The sequence below is a fragment of the Tursiops truncatus genome, chromosome 2 (genome assembly GCF_011762595.2).
Source record: "Tursiops truncatus isolate mTurTru1 chromosome 2, mTurTru1.mat.Y, whole genome shotgun sequence".
Classification (NCBI taxonomy): domain Eukaryota; kingdom Metazoa; phylum Chordata; class Mammalia; order Artiodactyla; family Delphinidae; genus Tursiops; species Tursiops truncatus.
In genome coordinates, this window is record NC_047035.1 from 62053349 (window position 1) to 62077157 (window position 23809).

At 39.6% G+C, this 23809-nt stretch overlaps 1 protein-coding gene across 2 annotated transcripts in view; it reads left to right on the forward strand.

The window, feature by feature from the left end:
• The window catches only part of SLC25A21 (solute carrier family 25 member 21), a 543072-nt gene that overhangs the window by 457973 nt on the left and 61290 nt on the right, over window positions 1-23809 (forward strand). For both annotated transcript variants that reach the window (XM_019924011.3, XM_019924010.3), the window contains 2 exons: window positions 6589-6655; window positions 21058-21117. In XM_019924011.3, coding sequence (XP_019779570.2) covers window positions 6589-6655; window positions 21058-21117 — 127 coding nt within the window. The remainder of the gene's footprint in view (window positions 1-6588; window positions 6656-21057; window positions 21118-23809) is intronic.

Below are 23809 nucleotides of genomic sequence, written 5' to 3' on the forward strand. Positions count from 1 at the left end.
GGCTTTGGAGACCTGGAGCTCCGTCCTCATTTTTGCCTGTGAACTTCTCCACATTCCATCTGCAGGGTGGGGGCTCTTTCACAAGTAATCATCCTAATGGGATAGCGTTTTAATGCGTGATAGGCTCCTGAAAGAAATAATCTAAAAACATTTTCAAAATGGTTTTCACAGTCTCCTTCTAAGTGCTTTGCTTAACATTTAACAACTATCTTCACTATGATTATGATTTAAGAATTACAATTTAAGACTTTTTCAGAAATGGTGGTGTTAAAGCTGTTTGTATCAGAATGCTTTTAGCTGTAGGTTAGCAGAAGATCTAACTGGAAGCAGCTCAAATAGTAAAGGTTTATTTTTAATTTCACATAACCAGCAATCTGGAGGTAGGATGCCAAGATTGGTTCATTGAGCAGCCCAGGTCATCAAGGTCCAGGTCCTATTTGCCTTTGATGGCCATGCTCAACTTGTGGGCAATGATATCTCACTTGGCCATGGTACACAGGGATCTCATGCAGTGAGGACAACATCTAGTGGAAAAGAGGGGCTTTTCTTCCTATGTGCTCTTTTCCTTAGGCTAGAAATCCAAGACTTGCAGCATGCATCCCTCCCTCTTTGCTGGTACAATGGGCTAGGCTTGGGTCGTATGTCCATGCTCAACCCACTCAAGGGGTTGGGACCACCATGATAGGTTTGAAGAACTCTGCTTCACCCCCTGGACTGGAGAAGGGGACAGTGAATACCTGCACCTCAAGGAACAAGGAGGGGTGAGGAGGGTATCTGTTAAGTCAACAGCCAAAGGTGCTCCCCGCTGACTTTTTGGATAACAACAGTTTTTATTTTATTAATATTTCTGTGTTTTATTATATTACTGAACTATGCATTGACTTTTCCCCACACTGACAGAATTATCCTGGTGTCTCTCTTAAGGGAAAAACTTTATCCTATGGGGAAAAAAAGTTGATCCTAGGGCCTACTTTTTTTTTCTCATCTGATCCACCTAGAAAATATTTAATAAACAACCCAGAAGTTTTCCCAGGAAATGATCCTGTTCATCTCAGCCCAGATCTATCAGTTGTGCAGGTAGTGTGGTATATTACTTTAAAAGAGAATTGAATGGAAATGGACTAGAAACCTGAGCTTTAATTGCTGCTTCTTCTTCCTCTTAAAATAAGAAATGACAAAATATTTTTGCAACAGAAATAACTTGACTTTTCAAAGGTGTTTGTAAAAATGATTTTATTTTAAGAAAAACTACAATACCTTTACAGCTCAGTGGTCAAGGAAAGAGACTGTGAGGACAGTGGAACTTGATTTGAGTCGCCTGTTCGGTAGTGATAGGCTCACAGGCTTCACCTGCAAAATGAAGAAAATAATTATTGCTACTTCAAAGGATTGTTGTGAGAGTTGGATGAGATTAAATATGTCCATATGCCTTCATATATTTATTCTTAACAGAGTGGCTAGTCCATATTAAGCATTCAACAAATTTGACTATTTTTACTTATAACAATGTCAACAAAAGTCTATACACATCCAAGTTAACATTTTCCTACACAGGATAGTTAAAATCGAACTCACAACTTTTAGAAGAAACAACTCTGAGAGACGATATATGAGGGCTTCCATACAGTTATACAACAGTTTTATGGGAGGTCTTGCGGTTGGTTCTTGTGTCTCTTCCAAAGAGTTCGCCAGTTGGCTTGATGTGGGTCAAAACTTAAAACCACTGTGGTGGGGCTTGCCTGGTGGCGCAGTGGTTGGGAGTCCGCCTGCCGATGCAGGGGACACGGGTTCGTGCCCCGGTCCGGGAAGATCCCACATGCCGCGGAGCGGCAGGGCGCGTGAGCCATGGCCACTGAGCCTGCGCGTCCGGAGCCTGTGCTCCGCAACAGGAGAGGCCACAGCAGTGAGAGGCCCGTGTACTGCAAAAAAAAAAAACCCAAAAAAACAAGAAAAAACAAACCACTGTGGTGGTTTTACTGTCTTTCCAGTAGACATTAGAATCTCACTTTCCATTCATTCAGGGAGTCGACTGAATGTCCTGGGAAGTAAGCGGGATAAAGCATGTTGATATGGGTGTCACAAATCTCTTAACTTCCCTGCTTATTGTCCTGGTAAGCTATATGCTCTGTATTTCAAGCCAAAATTACATGAACACAGAAAAAATTGGCAGAATGAACAGTGCATGTGAGTACAAACATCAGTTCTTTAGCCAAAAAGAAAGTATCTTCTTCATAAAACATTACAAGTCCTTTTGGTTTTTTAGAATCTGTATATCATACTTTACATTAGGAAAGCTTCCAGTAATTATCTAATCAAGTCAGAAAAATATGTCATCAGCTTGAGGCCTTACCCACGTTCTCTTGCTCACATTTTTAAAAAAATTTTGTTGAAGTATAGTTGATTTACATTTACAATGTTGTATTAATTTCTGCCGTACAGCATAGCGATTCAGTTATGCATATATCAATATATATTTGTTTTCATATTCTTTTCCTTTCTGGTTTATCACAGGATATTGAATATAGTTCCCTTTGCTATACAGTAGCCCCTTGTTGTTTATTCGTCCTATAAATAGTAGTTTGCTAATCGCAAGCTCCCAGTTCTTCTCTCCCTCACCCCCTCTCCCCCTTGGCAACCACAAGTCCATTCTCTGCCTATGAGTCTGTTTCTGTTTCATAGATATGTTCATGTCATATTTTAGATTCCACATATGAGTGATATATGGTATTTGTCTTTCTCCTTCTGACTTACTTCGCTTAGTATGATAATCTCTAGGTCCATACATGTAGCTGCAAACAGCATTATTTCATTCTTTTTTATAGCTGAGTAGTACTCCATTGTACATATATACCACATCTTCTTTATCCATTCATCTGTCGATGGACATTTAGGTTATTTCCATGCCTTGGCTATTATAAATAGTGCTTCTACGAACATAGGGGTGCATGTATCTTTTCGAATTATAGCTTTGTCTGGGCATATGCCCAGGAGTGGGATTGCTGGATCATACGGCAACTCTATTTTTAGTTGTTTGAGGAACCTCCATACTGTTTTCCATAATAACTCCACCAATTTACATTCCCACCAACAGTGTAAGAGGGTTCCCTTTTCTTCACACCCTCTCTAACACTTATTATTTGTAGACTTCTTAATTATGTCCATTCTGACTGGTGTGAGGTGGTACCTCATTGTAGTTTAGATTTGCATTCTTGATCACATTTTGGGTGTGACTCTTTGGATTGGCCCAAGTGCTACTCTTACCTGACCGAACGCTTTTCATGGGAGAGGGCGTGGTACGGAGGTACAGCAGCAGCCACTTTGGCTGTAGGGACCAATTTCTTGATCCGGGACTTTGGGTTGTAAGTACATAAAGGAATTTATTATAAATGTTACTGGGTATCTCAAAGGATCAAAAGCAAAGGGAAATGTCAGTATTTAAGAAGGGTCACGGTGTAACTAGGCTTAAAGAAATCCTGTCAGTGGGATCACACTCACAGTACCAGAACTTCTCTATCTTTCTTCTTTGTTTCCCTGAACGATGGCTTCCTTCTTTCTTATCACTGCAGATTGACAGAAAACATGACTGCTGTTGATATTCTAGCTTTATATCTTAGAGCTTCAGCCACACAGAGTGAGGCTGACCTTTTCAATTCCAATTCCAAAATCCTGGAGAAAAGCACTGCTTGGGTCAGATTAGCTGGGGCACAGAGGCAGAAAACCACTTGGATCTATGTAGCGAGATGCCCAGTCAACCACTGCCTACAAGCAGTATCATATTGTACTAATACGTTGGTTCCAGTGGTTTAAAAAAAATTGGGTGGGGCAATTCTCAGCAGAAGAGGTGCCAGCCTGGCTATTCCATAGTTGCCCGATATTGCATGGATATACTGTAAAAATAATGCAAGGAAGTACATAGTTCTAGCTTCCCATTTGCCAGCAAATGCTGCCCATGGTCCTTGAGAATCTCCCTTTAAAGCTCTTCATTCCTCATTAGAGAGTTCAGGTTGGTGGGATGGCTGGAGCTGGTGGGGGAGGGGAAGATGATTGCACATGAAAGGAGCAGAGCAGAGAGTGGAGAAAGAGGACGCATCAAGGAAGCATCGCCAACATGAAGCAGAGGGCTCTGGACCTCCCAGCTCTTTTCAGATTAAATCCTTATGGCTCTCCCAGCTGCCTTTCTTCCCTCCTGCCTTACACCTCTTTTTAATATTTTCTCTCATCATTTTTAAAATGAAGACCTTCTGTGTTGCTTATAAGACTTCTTGTCCTCCTCCAGAGAAGCAGTGCTCCACGTTAGGCAAAAGTTCAAAGTAATGCAGAGTTTGTCTCTTCAGAAAAGTGCTTTCCCATGTCTTCTTGTTCTTTTTCTTAGAATAACAAAATCTGAGGATTGGAGTAAACCAAGCTTGAGGTCCCTCAAATCCTTCCATTGCCGTGTACGTCCATTTCTGGCATCCATGATGAGTGGCCATCCAGACCGCTTGACCACATACCAAAAGGAACTCACACTCTTCAAGAGAGTCCATTCTATCTTCAGATAGTTCAGATTATTAGAAGTACTTCCTCGTATTAAGCTCCCACTGAGCCAAAAATGTGTCTTTCCTTGTTGCTTGAACCTGTTGGTCCTAGTTCTACCACCTGGAAACAAACAGAAAAGTCTAATCTCTTTCCTACATGCTCATTTTTCAAAAGATCCATCATGTTCCTCATGTTTGTCCCTAAGCTCTTTCTTCTCCAGGCTGAGCAACTGTTCGTCCTATATCTGTTCTCCGTTGTATGGGATTTCAAGTACCTCTATTAATCAGGACACTCTGTCCTAAAAGCTTTACTTACTTAAATGTTCTTCTTTGTTTCCCCCCTATACCCAGACATACTCTTCCAGATGTGAAAAAATCAGCCCAAGAAAAACAGAACTAATAATGTCTTTTATTATAAATATAGAACTTCTATTCAGGAAAATCACATTTATCTTTTAGGAAGACCAAACCTATGCTTAGTCACTCTCATGCTGAAAATTATATAATAATTAATTTATAATGAAATTTAAATGACAAAGAGTATTTAAGTTTTACAAGTGAATTTCAGGCATCAGTAGTTGGAATGGAAAGGAGGTGGGGGGAATTCATGAATTCCCATAGTTCTTCAAAGCAGATTCTGCTTTACTTCCTATATACAAATGCTAGTACTATTCATTAGGTCGAAAATAGGGGGCAAAATAAGACCACATCAGGGGATCATTTAATTCCTTTCTTCCTCTTCATAAAATCCATAATCTTAACAAATATTTGTGTCCTGGTTACATACACATGTGTGCACACCCACATGCTGCGGAGCGGCTGGGCCCTTGAGCCATGGCCGCTGAGCCTGCGCGTCCGGAGCCTGTGCTCCGCAACGGGAGAGGCCACAGCTGTGGGAGGCCCGCGTGCTGCAAAAAAAAAAAAAAAAAAAAAAAAGAGGTCACCATGTTGGATTGGGTGGCACAGTGGGTTAATCTGAATAAATTCTTAACGTTATTGTTCCAGAAGCTCAGCTAGAAGCAGAACCCAAATAAGGGAGATGGAGTGAAGTTTGATGGGTCAATCAGAGAAGCTCCAGCTTTCTCTAGGATATTAAATGTATATCCTAAAATAGGAACACGTTGAGTCCTGCCTTTATCTGTAGCCACTTATGGGTTCACCAGGGAAACTGATTATCTCAGAAAATGATGCAGAATATTCTCTTCTGTTGAAATATTTTCAGGTTTAAATGAGGGTATAGCATATATATATGTAAAGATTCCAGGACAGACAAATATAAAATTTTGAATCTTAAATTTTAATGAGAAGTAAGTGGTGACTTTTTATAAAACTTATCATAAGCATATGGCACTCATTCTTTTTTTTCCTAAAAGTGTCTGAATATGTAACCATGAGTCCCTCAATATTGGCAACAATAGCTGTCCCATGCCCTGTGAGATTGCATATCAGCAGGGGAGTTTGACATTTCTTCTGTCAGCAGCGTATGTCCCTGTAATTAGCCCTCCCTGACCTCCTTCCATCTCCACCAAGGAAGTTAAAAAAAATTATGACTAATTCAGGACAGAGCTGGGAGCCCTAGTTCCACAGCCATAGAGTTTGTTAGTTCCCCTGTGTTAGTAAACCTAAAATTGAGGTTTTCATCTCCTGGTTAGCCTCAGAAGTTTCAGTCTAGTGGGCTTAGGTATAGCACTAACCTCATTTGGTGATCACAGGGAGGAAATGCAAGACGGTAGACAGCTTGAGGCTACTACCAACCACACAACTGGAAAAATAAATTCAAGATTCCTTAGATTAAGGAGGGCTGACTTTAGCTTTAAGGTACAACTCATGATTATGTTTAGCAACTTACCTAAGGGGTTCCAGTCTCAGTATCATTTATTCCTCTTCTGAATGTCATAGTAGATATCATAATCTCTTCACTTTAGAATTAAAACAAAGGAAGATTTCACAACTGATGTGCTACATTGAAATTGGGAATACTTTAAGATTAGTTGCTTCATCCATAAACAACAGCACAATCACCTGTTTCCTAATTCCCTTACTTATATAAATCTTTTTATTTCTCCAATAGGTTGTTCGGTTTTTACAAGGGAATTCTGCCACCCATCTTGGCTGAAACACCAAAAAGAGCAGTGAAGGTAAACATTGTATGCCTTCCCACCAACTGAAAATAGACTGTAGTAAGAGCTTCAGCATCAACACATCCCACCATAAATGATGGGACATTAATGGAAATTAAACATAAAATACTAAAACTTCTAAAATTTTTAAAAATCTTAAATTTTTTAAATTGTAACAATTTTTATCATAATTAGACTTGGTCAGTCTCTCAAATATTGCTATGTTGATTTGTGGATTATTTTTTTCCAGATAAAGGCATTCCCTTCTAATGGGGAAATTATACAAAAAGCACAGTGGTGAATGAAATTCATGTAATCAAACCACAGCAGCCACAAAAGAGCTTGGACTTTTTCTCAAGGCAATTCATAACTTTGCCTTTGGAGCAATAATTATTAAAGAAAGAGAGAGGGAGAGGAGAGGAGAGAGGCGAGGTAGAAAAGCCTTTCTCCTTAAATCATTCTCATTTTATGAACAGAGCACACTAAGACATTATATTTCTTTGTGTATGATTCTCATATAGCACATTTATTTGGTGTGCTAACTTCATTTTTCCCCCTGGTCTCCTCTGTTAAAATTCTCTATTCTGGTTTTCACAAAATCATTACTTCCACTACACTCATTTCCATTCTTTTTTTTTTTAACATCTTTATTGGAGTATAATTGCTTTACAATGGTGTGTCAGTTTCTGCTGTATAACAAAGTGATTCAGCAATATGTACACATATTATCTCCTCCCTCTTGCGTCTCCCTCCTACCCTCCCTATCCCGCCCCTCTAGGTGGTCACCGAGCTGATCTCCCTGTGCTATGCGGCTTCTGCATAATCTTATAACTATGGACATTTATGTACTACCTGCTGGTTCAGTATCTGGATAAGAACATGGAGATCTAGCAGGACCTCTGGGGAGAAAGAACTAAATCTGATCGTGCTTTTATAAGTTCTTTCAGACAAAAGTCCTGATCCCAGTGGCTCTGACTGGCATTGCCCCTCCCCCCACACCACGGACATCACCAAATATGGCTTTGTCTTTCCATAATAAGGATAACATAAACTTAGACTGAAAGACTTCCTTTCCAGCTAATGACATAAAGTTTTTTTCACATACATTACTCAATTTGTGTTCCCAACATTCCTGAAAGGTAAGAAAAACAGCTTATATACTTATATCAGTTAATTACGAGGGTGACTGAGTTAAAAATTATGATTAAAAAAACCCAACATATATACACAGACACCAGACTTTTACATCCTGTGAAAATGGTGATTTAATAGGATTTAATTCAGGTCTAGAATTCAGAAAGCAAAGCTTTAAAACATGCTTTCTCTGTAAATTCATCCTCTTCGTTGCCATAGCTTTTGTGATTTTATATTATTACTTCAATACAAATTTCATTATAAGGATCTGAATCAAAAAAAAAGAAAAGGATCTGAATCGCAATAGAGAATCTGGAAAAAGTTCACCAAAGTACACAAGAGGGCTGAGTTGAATTATGAAATGGCTTCACTTGATAAAAGATTGCCCAAGTAAACAAACAGAGCATAGTTCCTGTTCAAAAGGAAAGTCACTTTGTCTCCATGGAATTATATATTCATTTGTTCAGAGTTTTACGTGTATAAATAAAGTAAACTATAATTAGTTTTTCATGGAATATTTTTTCTTAATACTGTATGTTGGAGACAATTTAAACTTTAAGAAGATTAAGGTTTATCAATGTTGAACAGTCTTTTACAGAAGAAAAAAAAACTTGAGCTTTACAAAACTGAATTAGTCTCTACTTAAAAAAAAGCAATGCTCCCTGCCAGAACAATGGTTAACAGATGAACTTCTGGGCAACTGGATATGGTGTATGTGTCCCAGACATGTTGTTTCAAGTAGATTTTACCTTAAAATTATTGAGACATATGGTAAGTACGTTGGCTTTTTAAGTATAACTTCGAGTTCAGTGTATCTTTGCCAGATGGATAGCACTAGTTTTTCAGCACAATTTATGAAAACACTCATTTTATAGATACTTTATCTTAGTATTTGTGAGGAAAATGATCATCTGATTGCAACAGTTTCATACATCATAAACTGCTTCATTGTATGTCATCAAAGCTTACTTTGAAAAAATATTCAGAGACCATAGATATATACACACACATACATACGTATATATGCTCTCTGAATATTATGTGTGTGTGTGTATATAAACAGACAATGTCTAGAAACAGATAATGTTGTTTTTTCTGTACTTTATTCTTTGAAATGAGATTCATCATTAAAATAATAAGATTCATTTATGCTAAATAAATGAAACTTCCCTTTTCACAAATGAAGACAGAATTAGTATTGTAGTTAGCAAAAAGAAATGAAGACCTCAGAAAGAGACCAGCTGTTTACTCAGGGATGGCAGGAACAACGTGCCAGGTTCCAGGATCTAGTCTTGAGCTTCACAGGTCCAGAAACACCATTATTCCATGGTCAGATTCTCAAGGACTGCTTAATGCTAACCAAACTCATGAAAGATTATATTGATATACTGTGAAGTCTATTTGTTCACCACTGTATTTCCAGCCAAGATGAAGTCACAGGGACCAGATTTTCTCTCCTGCCTGAAACAGCAAGAACAGAAAATGAACAACATATATGAAACCACAATTTTTAAGACACTGGACATAAGACAAGGAGGGAGAGTCATACCTGAGATGGAAAACAAATGAGATGAGCCCTGTGGATTGCCCCAGGTCACTGGCTTGAGAGAGTTTCCAGGGACACACAGGAGAAATCCAGTTGACTCCCTCAACCAGTGGACTCCCTGGGTTGAGAAGGAGCTGAGAGGCCAGGGAGGGCAAGGCACCTAGAGCTCCCAGGCCATAGCACCAGAGAAGGAGAGAGCTGCACAGAGAGAGACACCTAAGGTCTGCAGAGGGATGTCTCAAGTATTCAGCTGACCTGAGCACATATGAGGAAACAAGCAAGGCCTGGAAACAGCTGTCCGAAGGATTCAAGGGATCAGTGCTGGGCAGTCATGCGGGGCTGGGAACAGTGTCTGTTCCCACCAGCCAAACTGGGAGGCCTCAAAATGCACAGGGTGGAAGAGACCTTCAAGATGGCGGAAGAGTAAGACATGGAATTGACCTTCCTCCCCACAAATACATCAGAAATACATCTACACGTGGAACAAGTCCTACAGAACACCTACTGAACGCTGGCAGAAGACCTCAGACTTCCCAAAAGGCAAGAAACTCCCCACATACCTTGGTAGGGCAAAAGAAAAAAGAATAAACAGAGACAAAAGGATAGGGACGGGACCTGCACCAGTGGGAGGGAGCTGTGAAGGAGGAAAGGTTTCCACACACTAGGAAGCCCCTTCGCTGGCGGAGACAGGGAGTGGCGAGGGGGAAGCTTCGGAGCCACGGAGGAGATCGCAGCAACAGGGGTGCGGAGGGCAAAGCGGAGAGATTCCCGCACAGAGGATTGGTGCCGACCAGCACTCACCAGCCCGAGAGGCTTGTTTGCTCAACCGCCAGGATGGGTGGGGGCTGGGAGCTCAGACTCGGGCTTCGGAGGTCGGATCCCAGGGAGAGGACTGGGGTTGGCTGCATGAGCACATTGTGAAGGGGACTAGTGCACCACAGCTAGCCAGGAGGGAGTCTGGGAAAAGTCTAGACTTGCCTAAGAGGCAAGAGACCATTGTTTCAGGGTGCGCGAGGAGAGGGGATTCAAAACACCGCCTAAACGAGCTCCAGAGATGGGCGTGGGCTGTGGCTATCAGCGCGGACCCCAGAGACGGGCATGAGATGCTAAGGCTGCTGCTGCAGCCACCAAGAAGCCTGTGTACAAGCACAGGTCACTGTCCACACCTCCCCTCCCGGGAGCCTGTGTAGCCCTCCACTGCCAGGGTCCCGTGATCCAGGGACGACTTCCCCAGGAGAACACACGGCACGCCTCAGGCTGCTGCAACGTCATGCCAGCCTCTACCGCTGCAGGCTCGCCCCACATTCCATACCCCTCCCTCCCCCTAGCCTGAGTGACCAAATCCCCCTAATCAGCTGCTACTTAACCCCATCCTGTCTAGGCAGGAACAGACGCCCTCAGGCGACCTACACACAGAGGTGGGGCCAATGCAAAGCTGAACCCCAGGAGCTGTGCAAATAAAGAAGAGAAAGGGAAATCTCTCCCAGCAGCCTCAGGAGCAGCAGATTAAATCTCCACAATCAACTTGATGTACCCTGAATCTGTGGAATACCTGAATAGACAACGAATCATCCCAAAATTGAGGCAGTGGACTTTGGGAGCAACGATATATATGTTTTTTTCCTTTTTGTCTTTTTGTGAGTGTGTATGTGTATGCTTCATTGTGTGGTTTTGTCTGTATAGCTTTGCTTTTACCATTTGTCCTACGGTTCTGTCTGTCCGTGTTTTTTTGTTTTTGTTTTTTTTACTAAGTTTTTAGTGCTTGTTATCATTGGTGGATTTGTTTTTGGTTTGGTTGCTCTCTTCTTTCTTTTTTTTTCTTTTTTTATTGCTTTTTAATTTTTAATAATTATTTTTTATTTTAATAACTTTATTTTATTTTTTCTTTCTTTCTTTCTTTTTTTCTCCCTTTTCTTCTGAGCCGTGTGGCTGACAGGGTCTTGATGCTCCAGCTGGGTGTCAGGTCTGTGCCTCTGAGGTGGGGGAGCCGAGTTCAGGACATCGGTTCACCAGAGACCACCCGGCTCCACATAATATCAAACAGCGAAAGCTCTCCCAGAGATCTCCATCTCAGCGCTAAGACCCAGCTCCACTCAATGACCAGCAAGCGACAGTGCAGGACACCATATGACAAACAACTAGCAACACAGGAACACAACCCCACAAATTAGCAGAGAGGCTGCCTAAAATAATAATAAGGTCACAGGCATCCCAAAACACACCACTGGGCACAGTCCTGCCCACCAGAAAGACAAGGTCCAGCCTCATCCACCAGAACACAGGCACTAGTCCCCACCACCAGAAAGCCTACACAACCCACTGAACCAACCTAAGCCACTGGGGACAGACACCAAAAACAACGGGAACTACAAACCTGCAGAAAAGGAGACCCCAAACACAGTAAGATAAGCAAAATGAGAAGACAGAGAGACACAGAGCAGATGAAGGAGCAAGGTAAAAACCCACCAGACCAAACAAACGAAGAGGAAATGGGCAGTATACCTGAAAAAGAATTCAGAGTAATCATAGTAAAGATGATCCAAAATCTTGGAAATAGAATGGAGAAAGTATAAGAAACATTTACCAAGGACCTAGAAGAACTAAAGAGCAAACAAACAATGATGAACAACACAATAAATGAAATTAAAAATTCTCTAGAAGGAATCAATAGCAGAATAACTGAGTCAGAAGAAGGGGTCAGTGACCTGGAAGATAAAATAGTGGAAATAATTACCACAGAGCAGAATAAAGAAAAAAGAATGAAAAGAATTGAGGACACTCTCAGAGACCTCTGGGACAATATTAAATGCACCAACATTCGCATTATAGGTGTCCCAGAAGAATAAGAGAAAAAGAAAGGGACTGAGAAAATATTTGAAGAGATTATAGTTGAAAACTTCCCTAATATGGGAAAGGAAATAGTTAATCAAGTCCAGGGAGTGCAGAGAGTCCCGTACAGGATAAATCCAAGGAGAAACATGCCAATACACATATTAATCAAACTATCAAAAATTAAATACAAAGGAAAAATATTAAAAGCAGCAAGGGAAAAGCAACAAATAACATACAAGGGAATCCCCATAAGGTTAACAGATGATCTTTCACCAGAAACTCTGCAAGCCAGAAGGGAGTGGCAGGACATGTTTAAAGTGATGAAAGGGAAAAACCTACAACCAAGATTACTCTACCCAGCAAGGATCTCATTCAGATTTGATGGAGAAATTAAAACCTTTACAGACAAGCAAAAGCTAAGAGAATTCAGCACCACCAAACCAGCTTTACAACAAATGCTAAAGTAACTTCTCTACGCAGGAAACACAAGAGAAGGAAAAGACCTACAATAGCAAACCCAAAACAATTAAGAAAATGGTAATAGGAACATACATATTGATAATTACCTTAAATGTAAATGGATTAAATGCTCCAGCCAAAAGACATAGGGTGGCTGAATGGGTAAAAAAACAAGACCCGTACATATGTTGTCTACAGAGACCGACTTCAGACCTAGGGACACATACAGACTGAAAGTGAGGGGATGGAAAAAGATATTCCATGCAAATGGAAATCAAAAGAAAGCTGGAGTAGCAATTCTCATATAAGACAAAATAGACTTTAAAATAAAGACTATTACAAGAGAGAAAGAAGGACACTACATAATGATCAAGGTATCAATCCAAGAAGAAGATATAACAATTGTAAATATTTATACACCCAACATAGGAACACCTCAATATATAAGGCAAATGCTAACAGCCGTAAAAGGGGAAATTGACATTAACACAATCATAGTAGGGGACTTTAACACCCCACTTTCACCAATGGACAGATCATCCAAAATGAAAATAAATAAGGAAACACAAGCTTTAAATGATACATTAACAAGATGCACTTAATTGATATATATAAGACATTCCATCCAAAAACAACAGAATACACTTTCTTCTCAAGTGCTCATGGAACATTCTTCACGATAGATCATATCTTTGGTCATAAATTAAGCCTTGGTAAATTTTGGAAAATTGAAATTGTATCAAGTATCTTTTCTGACCACAGTGCTATGAGACTAGATAGCAATTACAGGAAAAAAAATCTGTAAAAAATAAAAACACATTTAGGCTAAACAATACACTACTTTATAACCAAGAGATCACTGAAGAAATCAAAGAGGAAATCAAAAAATACCTAGAAACAAATGACAATAAAACACGACAACCCAAAACCTATGGGATGCAGCAAAAGCAGTTCTAAGAGGGAAGTTTATAGCAATACAATCCTACCTCAAGAAACATCTCAGATAAACAACCTAACATTACACCTAAAGCAATTAAAGAAAGAAGAACAAAACCCCCAAAGTCAGCAGAAGGAAAGAAATCATAAATATCAGATCAGAAATAAATGAAAAAGAAATGAAGGAAACAATAGCAAAGATCAGTAAAACTAAAAGCTGGTTCTTTGAGAAAATAATCAAAATTGATAAACCATTAGCCAGACTCATCAAGAAAAAAACGGAGAAGACTCAAATCAGTAGAATTAGAAACGAAAAAGGAGAAATAACAACTGACACTGCAGAAATACAAAGGATCATGAGAGATTACTACAAGCAACTATATGCCAGTAAAATGGACAACCTGGAAGAAATGGACACATTCTTAGAAAAGCACAATGTTCTGAGACTGAAGCAGGAAGAAATAGAAAATATAAACAGACCAATCACAAGCACTGAAATTGAGACTGTGATTTAAAAATCTTCCAACAAACAAAAGCCCAGGACCACATGGCTTCACAGGCGAATTCTATCAAACATTCAGAGAAGAGCTAACACCTATCCTTCTCAAACTCTTCCAAAATATAGCAGAGGGAGGAACACTCCCAAACTCATTCTACGAGGCCACTGTCACCCTGATACCAAAACCAGACGAAGATGTCACAAAGAAAGAAAACTACAGGCCAATATCACTGATGAACATAGATGCAAAAATCCTCAACAAAATACTAGCAAACAGAATCCAACAGCACATTAAAAGGATCACATAACCACGATCAAGTGGGATTTATCCCAGGAATGCAAGGATTCTTCAATATATGCAAATCAAGCAATGTGATAAACCATATTAACAGCTTAAAGGATTAAAAACCATATGATCATCTCAATAGATGCAGAGAAAGCTTTTGACAAAATTCAACACCCATTTATGATAAAAACCCTCCAGAAAGTAGGCATAGAGGGAACTTACCTCAACAAAATAAAGGCCATATATGACAAAGCCACAGCCAACATCATTCTCAATGGTGAAAAACTGAAACCATTTCCACTAAGTTCAGGAACAAGACAAGGTTGCCCATTCTCACCATTATTATTCAACGTAGTTTTGGAAGTTTTAGCCACAGCAATCAGAGAAGAAAAAGAAATAAAAGGAATCCTAATTGGAAAAGAGGAAGTAAAGCTGTCACTGTTTGCAGATGACATGATACTATACATAGAGAATCCTAAAGATGCTGCCAGAAAATTTGTAGAGCTAATCAATGAATTTGGTAATGTAGCAGGATACAAAATTAATGCACAGAGATCTCTTGCATTCCTATACACTAATGATGAAAAATTTGAAAGAGAAATTAAGGAAACACTCCCATTCACCATTGCAAGAAAAAGCATAAAATATATGGGAATAAACCTACCTAAGGAGACAAAAGACTTGCATGCAGAAAACTATGACACTGATGAAAGATATTAAAGATGATACAAACAGATGGAGAGATATACCATGTTCTTGGATTGGAAGAATCAACATTGTGCAAATGACTGTACTATCCAAGGCAATCTACAGATTCAGTGCAATCCCTATCAAACTACCAATGGCATTTTTCACAGAACTAGAACAAAAAATTTCACAATTTGTATGGAAACACAAAAGATCCCGAATAGCCAAAGCAATCTTGAGAAAGAAAAATGGAGCTGGAGGAATCAGGCTCCCTAACTTCAGACTACACTACAAAGCTTCAGTAATCAAGACAATATGGTACTGGCACAAAAACAGAAATATATATCAATGGAACAGGATAGAAAGCCCAGAGATAATCCCACATACATATGGTCACCTTAATTTTGATAAAGGAGGCAAGAATATACAATGGAGAAAAGACAGCCTCTTCAATAAGTGATGCTGCGAAAACTGGACAGCTACATGTAAAAGAATGAAATTAGAACACTCCCTAACACCATAAACAAAAATAAACTCAAAATGGATTAAAGACCTAAATATAAGGCTAGACACTATAAAACTCTTAGAGGAAAACATAGGCAGAACCCTCTGTGACGTAAATCACAGCAAGATCCTTTTTGACCCACCACCTATAGAAATGGAAATAAACAGAAAAATAAACAAATGGGACCTAATGAAACTTAAAAGCTTTTGCACAGCAAAGGAAACCATTAATAAGACAAAAAGACATTCCTCAGAATGGGAGAAAATATTTACAAATGAAGCAACTGACAAAGGATTAATCTCCAAAATTTACAAGCAGCTCATGCACCTCAATATCAAAAATACAAACAACCCAATCTAAAAATGGGCAGAAGACCTAAATACACCTTTCTCCAAAGAAGATACACAGCTTGCCAAGTAACACATGAAAGAATGCTCAACATCACTAATCATTAGAGAAATGCAAATCAAAACTACAATGAGGTATCACCTCACACCAGTCAGAATGGCCATCATGAAAATATCTACAAACAATAAATACTGGAGAGGGTGTAGAGAAAAGGGAACCCTCTTGTACTCTTGGTGGGAATGTAAATTAATAAAGCCATTATGGGGAACAGTATGGAGGATCCTTAAAAAACTAAAAATAGGACTACCATATGACCCAACAATCCCACTACTGGGCATATACCCTGAGAAAACCATAATTCAAAAAGAGTCATGTACCAGAATGTTCATTGCAGCTCTATTTACAATAGCCAGGACATGGAAGCAACCAAGTGTCCATCAACAGATGAATGGATAAAGAAGATGTGGCACATATATACAATGGAATATTACTCAGCCATAAAAAGAAACGAAATTGAGTTATTTCTAGTGAGATGGATGGATCTAGAGTCTGTCATACAGAGTGAAGTAAGTCAGAAAGAGAAAAACAAATACCATATGCTAATACGTATATATGGAATCTCAAAGAAAAAAAAGGGTTATGAAGAATCTAGCGGCAGGACAGGGATAAAGATGCAGACGTAGAGAATGGACTTGAGGACACGGGGAAGGGGAAGGGGAAGCTGGGATGAAGTGAGAGAGTTGCATGGACTTATATATACTACCAAGTGTAAACTAGATAGCTAGTGGGAAGCAGCCACATAGCACAGGGAGATCAGCTCAGTTCTTTGTGACCACCTATAGGGATGGGATAGGGAGAGTGGGAAGGAGACGCAAGAGGGAGGGGATATGGGGATATATATATATACGTATAGCTGATTCACTTTGTTATAAAGCTGAAACTAACACCCCGTTGTAAAGCAATTATACTCCAATAAAGATATTTTAAAAAATTGTAATGCAAAAAAAAAAGAAAAGAAATGCACAGGGTATTGAGAGGTGTACCCAGAAGGTGTTTGCCTCTGTATTGCGGAATAGTTAACCCTAGTCTGAGCACTGCTCAGGTCCCACTTGTTAAAAGTAAGACCCAAATGGGCTTCCCTGGTGGCGCAGTGATTGAGAGTCCGCCTGCCGATGCAGGGGACACGGGTTCGTGCCCCGGTCCGGGAAGATCCCACATGCCGCGGAGCGGCTGGGCCCGTGAGCCATGGCCGCTGAGCCTGCGCTCCGGAGCCTGTGCTCCGCAACGGGAGAGGCCACAACAGTGAGAGGCCCGCATACAGGAAAAAAAAAAAAAAAAAAAAAAGTAAGACCCAAATGGATCAAACTGTTTCCACGTAATTTAACTGCCTCCCAGAATAGACGATCTGGGAGGTCAGCTTAGTGATCAGACTGCTTAGTGAGCGTGATGAAAGCAAAGGGGAAAGTGCCGTCCGGAGGGCTGGGTCACCCAGGCAAACTGTACCCACCTCCCCTGCCGAAGCACAACTTGACACTTCTCCAGGGACCACACGGCCTGTCCCCGAGGTCCAGCCCCTTTCCTGGGATAAATCCAACCAGACTACCAATTTCAAGGTTCCACTTTATAGGTTATATATAACATATTAATTTGGATTCAAGATTTTATATTCAAGGTTCCCAAAGCCTTGACTGACTACAAATGTTTTCAAACCTCTTAAGTCACACATTTGCATGACTCTGGGTAGGTGACATTATTACACGTTGACCCTCCTAATTTCATCCTTAGAGTGTAACCTCATGTCTTATGTGATAGGGTACCTTTATCACATCTCTGCACTAACTAGTGTTGTGGATGAGAAATATTAAGAAATATCATGAAGGAAGTAAAAGAGTAGTGCTCTATAGAAAGGAATTAAAGTAACAACTAATCTACTAGTTCTTAAGAATATAGTTGTAGTACAATGACTTCTAAGCTTTGCACATGGGAGGCATCCAGTAAATATTTGTTGAATGAATGAATATTTTTATTTAATATTGGTTTCAAACTATGACATTATGTTATTTACTATTATTGAAAATCCATTTTAAAAGATTTTAATATTTCCTTTCTTGAGATAATATTTTATTTTATATTCAGTAAATTAGACTTTGGTTGCAAAGGTAGAAATTAAAACAAGGTTTTTTATTTTTAGTTTGAAGCACTATTTGCTTATTAGAATATGTAATATATATTGTTCACTACTTTTCTTTAATATTTATTTATTTATTTGGTTGCGCTGGGTGTTAGTTTCAGCAGGCGGGCTCCTTAGTTGCACCTCACGGGCTCCTCAGTTGTGGCATGCGAACTCCTAGTTGTAGCATGCATGTGGGATCTAGCTCCCAGACCAGGGATCGAACCCAGGCCCCCTGCATTGGGAGCGCAGAGTCTTATCCACTGCGCCACCAGGGGAGTCCCTGTTCATTACTTTTGAATTTAATACATTAGCAACTTATCTCTGATCTGTGAGGCTTCTTTATTTGTAGGAACCTGAATCACTTCATCCTAGCCATTCACCAGAATCTTCCAGCCAGACTGCTGATGAGTACCAACCAGCTGGTGGTAGTTTTTTTAAAACAGTTTTAGAGATGGGGAAATGAAAAGCCTAGAATTGCCCCAAAGTGTAGACTTGGAATTGCCTGTGAGAATTGCTTAGAGTGACAGGTCAAGTCTATGTCCCCACACTTCTCCTTTGAGATCTCAGTTTGTTCCTTAATTCTTTGTCATGACAGAAAGTCAGAAGGAAAAAAAAATGCATCCTCACACTGGAAGAGAGCAAGGTAGTGAGGCATTCTGTGAGGTCCATCATCTCCCAGAACTTTCCCGAACCCACATAGACCCCTTAGAGCAGTGTTTCCAAAGTATGGGTCATGAGCTGTGAGTCCTGAAATCAATTTGATGGGTCACTAAATGTAGTGGTTCACCAGAAAATTTTTTGATGAAATAGAGTAGAAACAGAATGCATTACACATAGTGAAGAGCTAAACATTGTTTTACAGCAATGTTTTGTTTCAGTTATAAATATGAGTGTGTACTACATGTGCATGTGCACCTGTGCTGGGTAAATAGATTATGATAAATATGGTAAATATTAGATTGTGGTCAAAAAAGTTTGAAATCTTCTGCCTTAAGGGACTCAGTTTCCAAGGTCAGGGAAGGCAAGAAGACCTCAGCAGAAAGAAAACTCTATCACAGAGAACCTCTTTCCAAACCACTAAAAAATCATGGCTCAGCAGTGAGCAGTACAGCGTAGTGTAGTGGTTAAGAGCATACCCAGGCTTTGGAGTTAGACTTAGGGAGAAATCTCAATCCTTCCATTCACTAGCTGCAGGACAGGTATCTACAAGTGGGAATCATGGTTGTACTCTAACCTGTTACCTGGTGATGTTGTATGGATTAAATGCAGTAGCACATCCAAAGGCCTTAGCATGTTTCCTAGACCACAGCAAGCTCTCATGAATGATACATGTACATAAGGGATCGGTGGTTCCTTTAGTATCCAAAGTGAAGAAAGGAAATGGAAACTAAGATTTTCTGAAAGTCTCCTATGTGCCAGGAATGTCAAGAAATCTTACTCAAGTTCTCTTATTTAAGGACTACTCTAGAAGTTTTGTGTTCTTCAGGGTTAGAAAGGTCAAGCTATGCCTCCATAGCTAATTCCGGATTCAAACCTAGGACTGCTTATGTCAAAATCCACGCAGGGTGGTTATCAAAGAATTGTTACGATGATGACCATGAAGAGGAAGAAAAAATAAATTATTTTTTAAACCCAAGATCATAACCCTTTTCCTTTTAATCGTTTCTAGTGCATCGCTCAGCAAACCTGTTGTGGCTCCTGGTGGTATTATTTGAACACTAGGATAGTTTCAGGGTTATCACCATCCCCTGGAATGTTAGACCAAGAAGACAGGGGTTTCTCTTTGTTTACTGCTGCATCCCCAGTGCGTAGAACCAAGAAATATTTGTTGAATGAGTGAATGAATGAATTCCTGTTCTACAGAAATCTACATCCAGAGTTGGTTTAAAGGAACATAGCACAAAAATAGTCACTGAGTCTTTAAGAGAATCCATCTATCTGGTGATGGCAATGACTCTGGAACTGCCCAAAGACACATGAGAGCCATGTTTACATGGAACTACCTCTTTGTAACAACAGAATATTATTTGGCTCTCAAATCTATATTTATTTCTTGCCCCATAGTACTGGGTTATAAAGTAATAGAGTAGAAGACATATTAAGACCATAAAATACCCAGGCCATTTCTGAGGTCTTGAGAATCAGACCCCAGCAGGACCTAAGAGTGTGTTTTATCAGTGATGTTGGCAGCTACCTAACAGAGTACCCCAGGAGCAAACCATCATGTTCAAGCAGATCGTTGTCCAAAATATATAATATAAAAAGGAGAGAACTTTATTTGGAACATATTATACAAAGTGATTGATTAGATTTGCCTCCATTGAAATCCATTTACAGAGAAAATTATATTAAACATCATCTACTGAAGGAACCAACAAAATCTTCATCATCGTCAGATTTTTAAGGAAGGAATAAGCAGCTTTCTTTCTTCACTGAGGACAGTCTTACTTTCAGGCAGGGGATGGACTAGATGTCCTTGTTGGGTCCTTCCCTAGTTTATCATGGCATCTTCGTCATCACTGAGTGTTTAGAAATCCCATGGAACAGTAGAGATACACAGCAGTATAAATGCGAGTAAAGCTGAGAAGTGGATGTCTTTTACAAATGGGTTAGAAAATTGGGCATTCACTGGGAAAGCAGGCCATAGAGAAAACATAGGAGACCAAAGATTTCAGGTCTCTATGCCTATAATTTTGAATCACTGCCATAAAAAAGAAGTCTATTGATGTCTGGGGAAACTGAAAATGGTCATGGTAAATGGAAGCTGTATGGTTCATTTACTGCTATAAAAGATTCCATCAGCTCTTCTGTAGGCTATTATAGCTGCATTTGAAAATGTGAATGTTCAAGTAAGATTCAATAGCAACTACCCAAGACTGGATTAAAAACTGTGTTTGATGGTTTATCATTTTTTAGAATGCTGGTGAATATAATGATTTACTAAAGAAATTTGAGTCAATTAAAAGGTTTGTTGCAGGAAATTGTTATAAATCTCTGGGTTTGGTTTTGTTTCAGTTTTTCACCTTTGAGCAGTACAAGAAATTGCTAGGATATGTGTCACTGTCACCAGCATTGGTAAGTGAGAGTATTTATTATACTTAAGTGTGTGTGTTATTTCATACGGCAAAATCTGGAAACAAAAACCCTTTTGATTCCCCAAGCTCAGCTACTAAAATATGAATTCGAGTTATTCAATGTTCAGCTACTTGTTGAAAGCCATCTTCCTAATAACTCACAATTTGGCCATTTTATAGCTCCCAGTGATGAATTTATGATAATAATGATACGTGTGGAAAGGCCCATATGAGATATGGTCAAGAATATAAAGAGTACATTTGTCAAAGACTCTTTTGAAGCCAAAACATGTGTATGTTTACATACATACTGCACATATCTATTTATGTGAAAGTCACTGTACCTAAAATTATTTCCTAACAGGTCACTTTTGCAGCTTTTGCTCAAGCTGCAAAAGTGCTATATTAACTATAGGACTTCAGGTCACTCTGTGGTCAGATGCAGGCTGAGGGGCCTTTTATAGTTGGGGAGAACAGTGATCTTACAATGACACATCTCAACTATTACATGAAAGTCATTTGGTGATTTGAACATTTGCCGCAAGATGCCACTCCTTTCCTTCTTCGTGATTTCGCTGCTTTTCACAAAACAAGTTAAATAATATTGACCAAATAGGTTCTATCAATATGCATGCAGCGAGAGCCCCAGAGAGAGCCAATGCACTAATTTCTCCCCCAAACCTGCAAAGCAAAACTAAACTAAACTAAACTAAACTAAATCTGCATTGGCCCTCCAATTGGCAATGTGTCTTCCAACGTCCAGGAAAATACCCCAGTTTACCTGCTGGAATGCACCTTAGAACTCAGCCAGAGGGGCAGAGTTCTGAGCTTCAACTCTTTCATTACTTTATTTCTAAAGATTCATTAAGAAGAAGTAGCTGCTATTTAAAAAATCATACATACTCCCTTTCTAGGAAGGATCCAATTAAGAAACCTAATAGTGTCACTTTGTTTTATGACAAAGAAACCTCTGGTCCAGCCTCCTGCTTAAACAAGGGGGCTGTGAAACGGCCTCTCATGGAAGGAGAAGTGGTAGCATGAGTCCTGAAATAAGCTGAGATTTTTTTTTAATTCCTCAGTGTCTTCCCTGACTGTCTCCCTTTACTTTGAAAACATCTTGTTAAAAAGAGGATTAAAAACTTCCCAGCAGGGCTTCCCCGGTGGCGCAGTGGTTAAGAATCCACCTGCCAATGCAGGGGACACGGGTTCAAGCCCTGGTCCTGGAAGATCCCACAAGCTGCGGAGCAACTAAGCACGTGCGCCATAACTACTGAGCCTGTGCTCTAGAGCCTGCGAACCACAACTACTTAAGCCTGCGCGCCTAGAGCCCATGCTCTGCAACAAGAGAAGCCACCACAGTGAGAAGCCCGTGCACCGCAGTGAAGAGCAGCCCCTCTCTGCAACTAGAGAAAGCCCGTGCGTAGCAACGGAGACCCAACACAGCCAAAAATAAATAAATAAAACAAATAAATTTAAAAAAAGAAGCAGCAGCCAATTCTAAAAAAAAAAAAAAAGAAATCTTCCTAGCAAAGGACAGTAAAATACAGTTTCCAGAGGGCCATGGCTGATCCTGTGTCAAGCATTGGTACCATGTGAGAGACTGCACTTCTGTCTTGAGAATTCAAACAGAAAAGCATTTGGCTACTTCAGCTCCTCTCACCGAATTCATGCAAACTGTATACAGTTTTTCTCTTTTCTTGAACTCATTTATTACAGTTTCTTTTTGATACAGCTAGACACTTAAACAGCCATTAAATGTCCCCTAGTGCTCTTACATGAAAAGCCTGGGAGGCTGGGAACCCAACGGTTACCGCTGGTTTCTGGAACAATCTGAGTAACATGATCCGCTGATAGCTGATCAATTCTTTTGACGAGGGACTGCTGAACACTAGTTCTGACAGCAAATGTAGCTGAGTTTTATAGAAGAACAAAAAAGTGAATTACTTGGAAGATTGCGTATAGTAATAAAAACTTGAACATCTGGATTTTAGCTTTTTCAGTCAGAAGAGTTTGGGACTAGTATTTTTTTTTTTTCTGCCTTTGGATTCCATGATGGAAGTCTGAGGTAAATGAATAAAATATTTTGTCTGTTACCCTATACAAATATGTTTAAAATTGTAATAAAGGGGCATGAAAGGAAAACATTAGTTATCCCCTCTCTCCTAGAATCTGTGTACAATCCCATTCTTCCTCGTCATGCAACAGTAACAATGGTTTTGTACAGCACTTTACAAAAGGCCTTCACACATTATTTTGACCCTCAGAATAACCTTATTAAATCAAAGATTAGATATTGTTGTCTCCATTTTACAGATGAGAAAACAGTGGCTTATAAAAGACTCAGTGATTTTTTTTTCATGGAAAGGCATTTTATTTTAAATATAGCAGTGTGTACATGTCAATCCCAAACTCCCAATCTATCCCCCTCCCCTAACCTTCCCCCTGACCATAACCATAAATTGGTTCTCTAAGTCTGTGAGTCTGTTTTGTAAATAAGTTCATTTGTATCATTTTTTTAAGATTCTGTGTGTAAGTGATATCATGTGATATTTGTCTTTCTCTGTCTGACTTACTTCACTTAGTATGATAATCTCCATGTCCATCCATGTTGCCGCAAATGACATTATTTCATTCTTTTGAATGTCTGAGTAATATTCCATTGAATATATGTAGCACATCTTCTTTAAAAGACT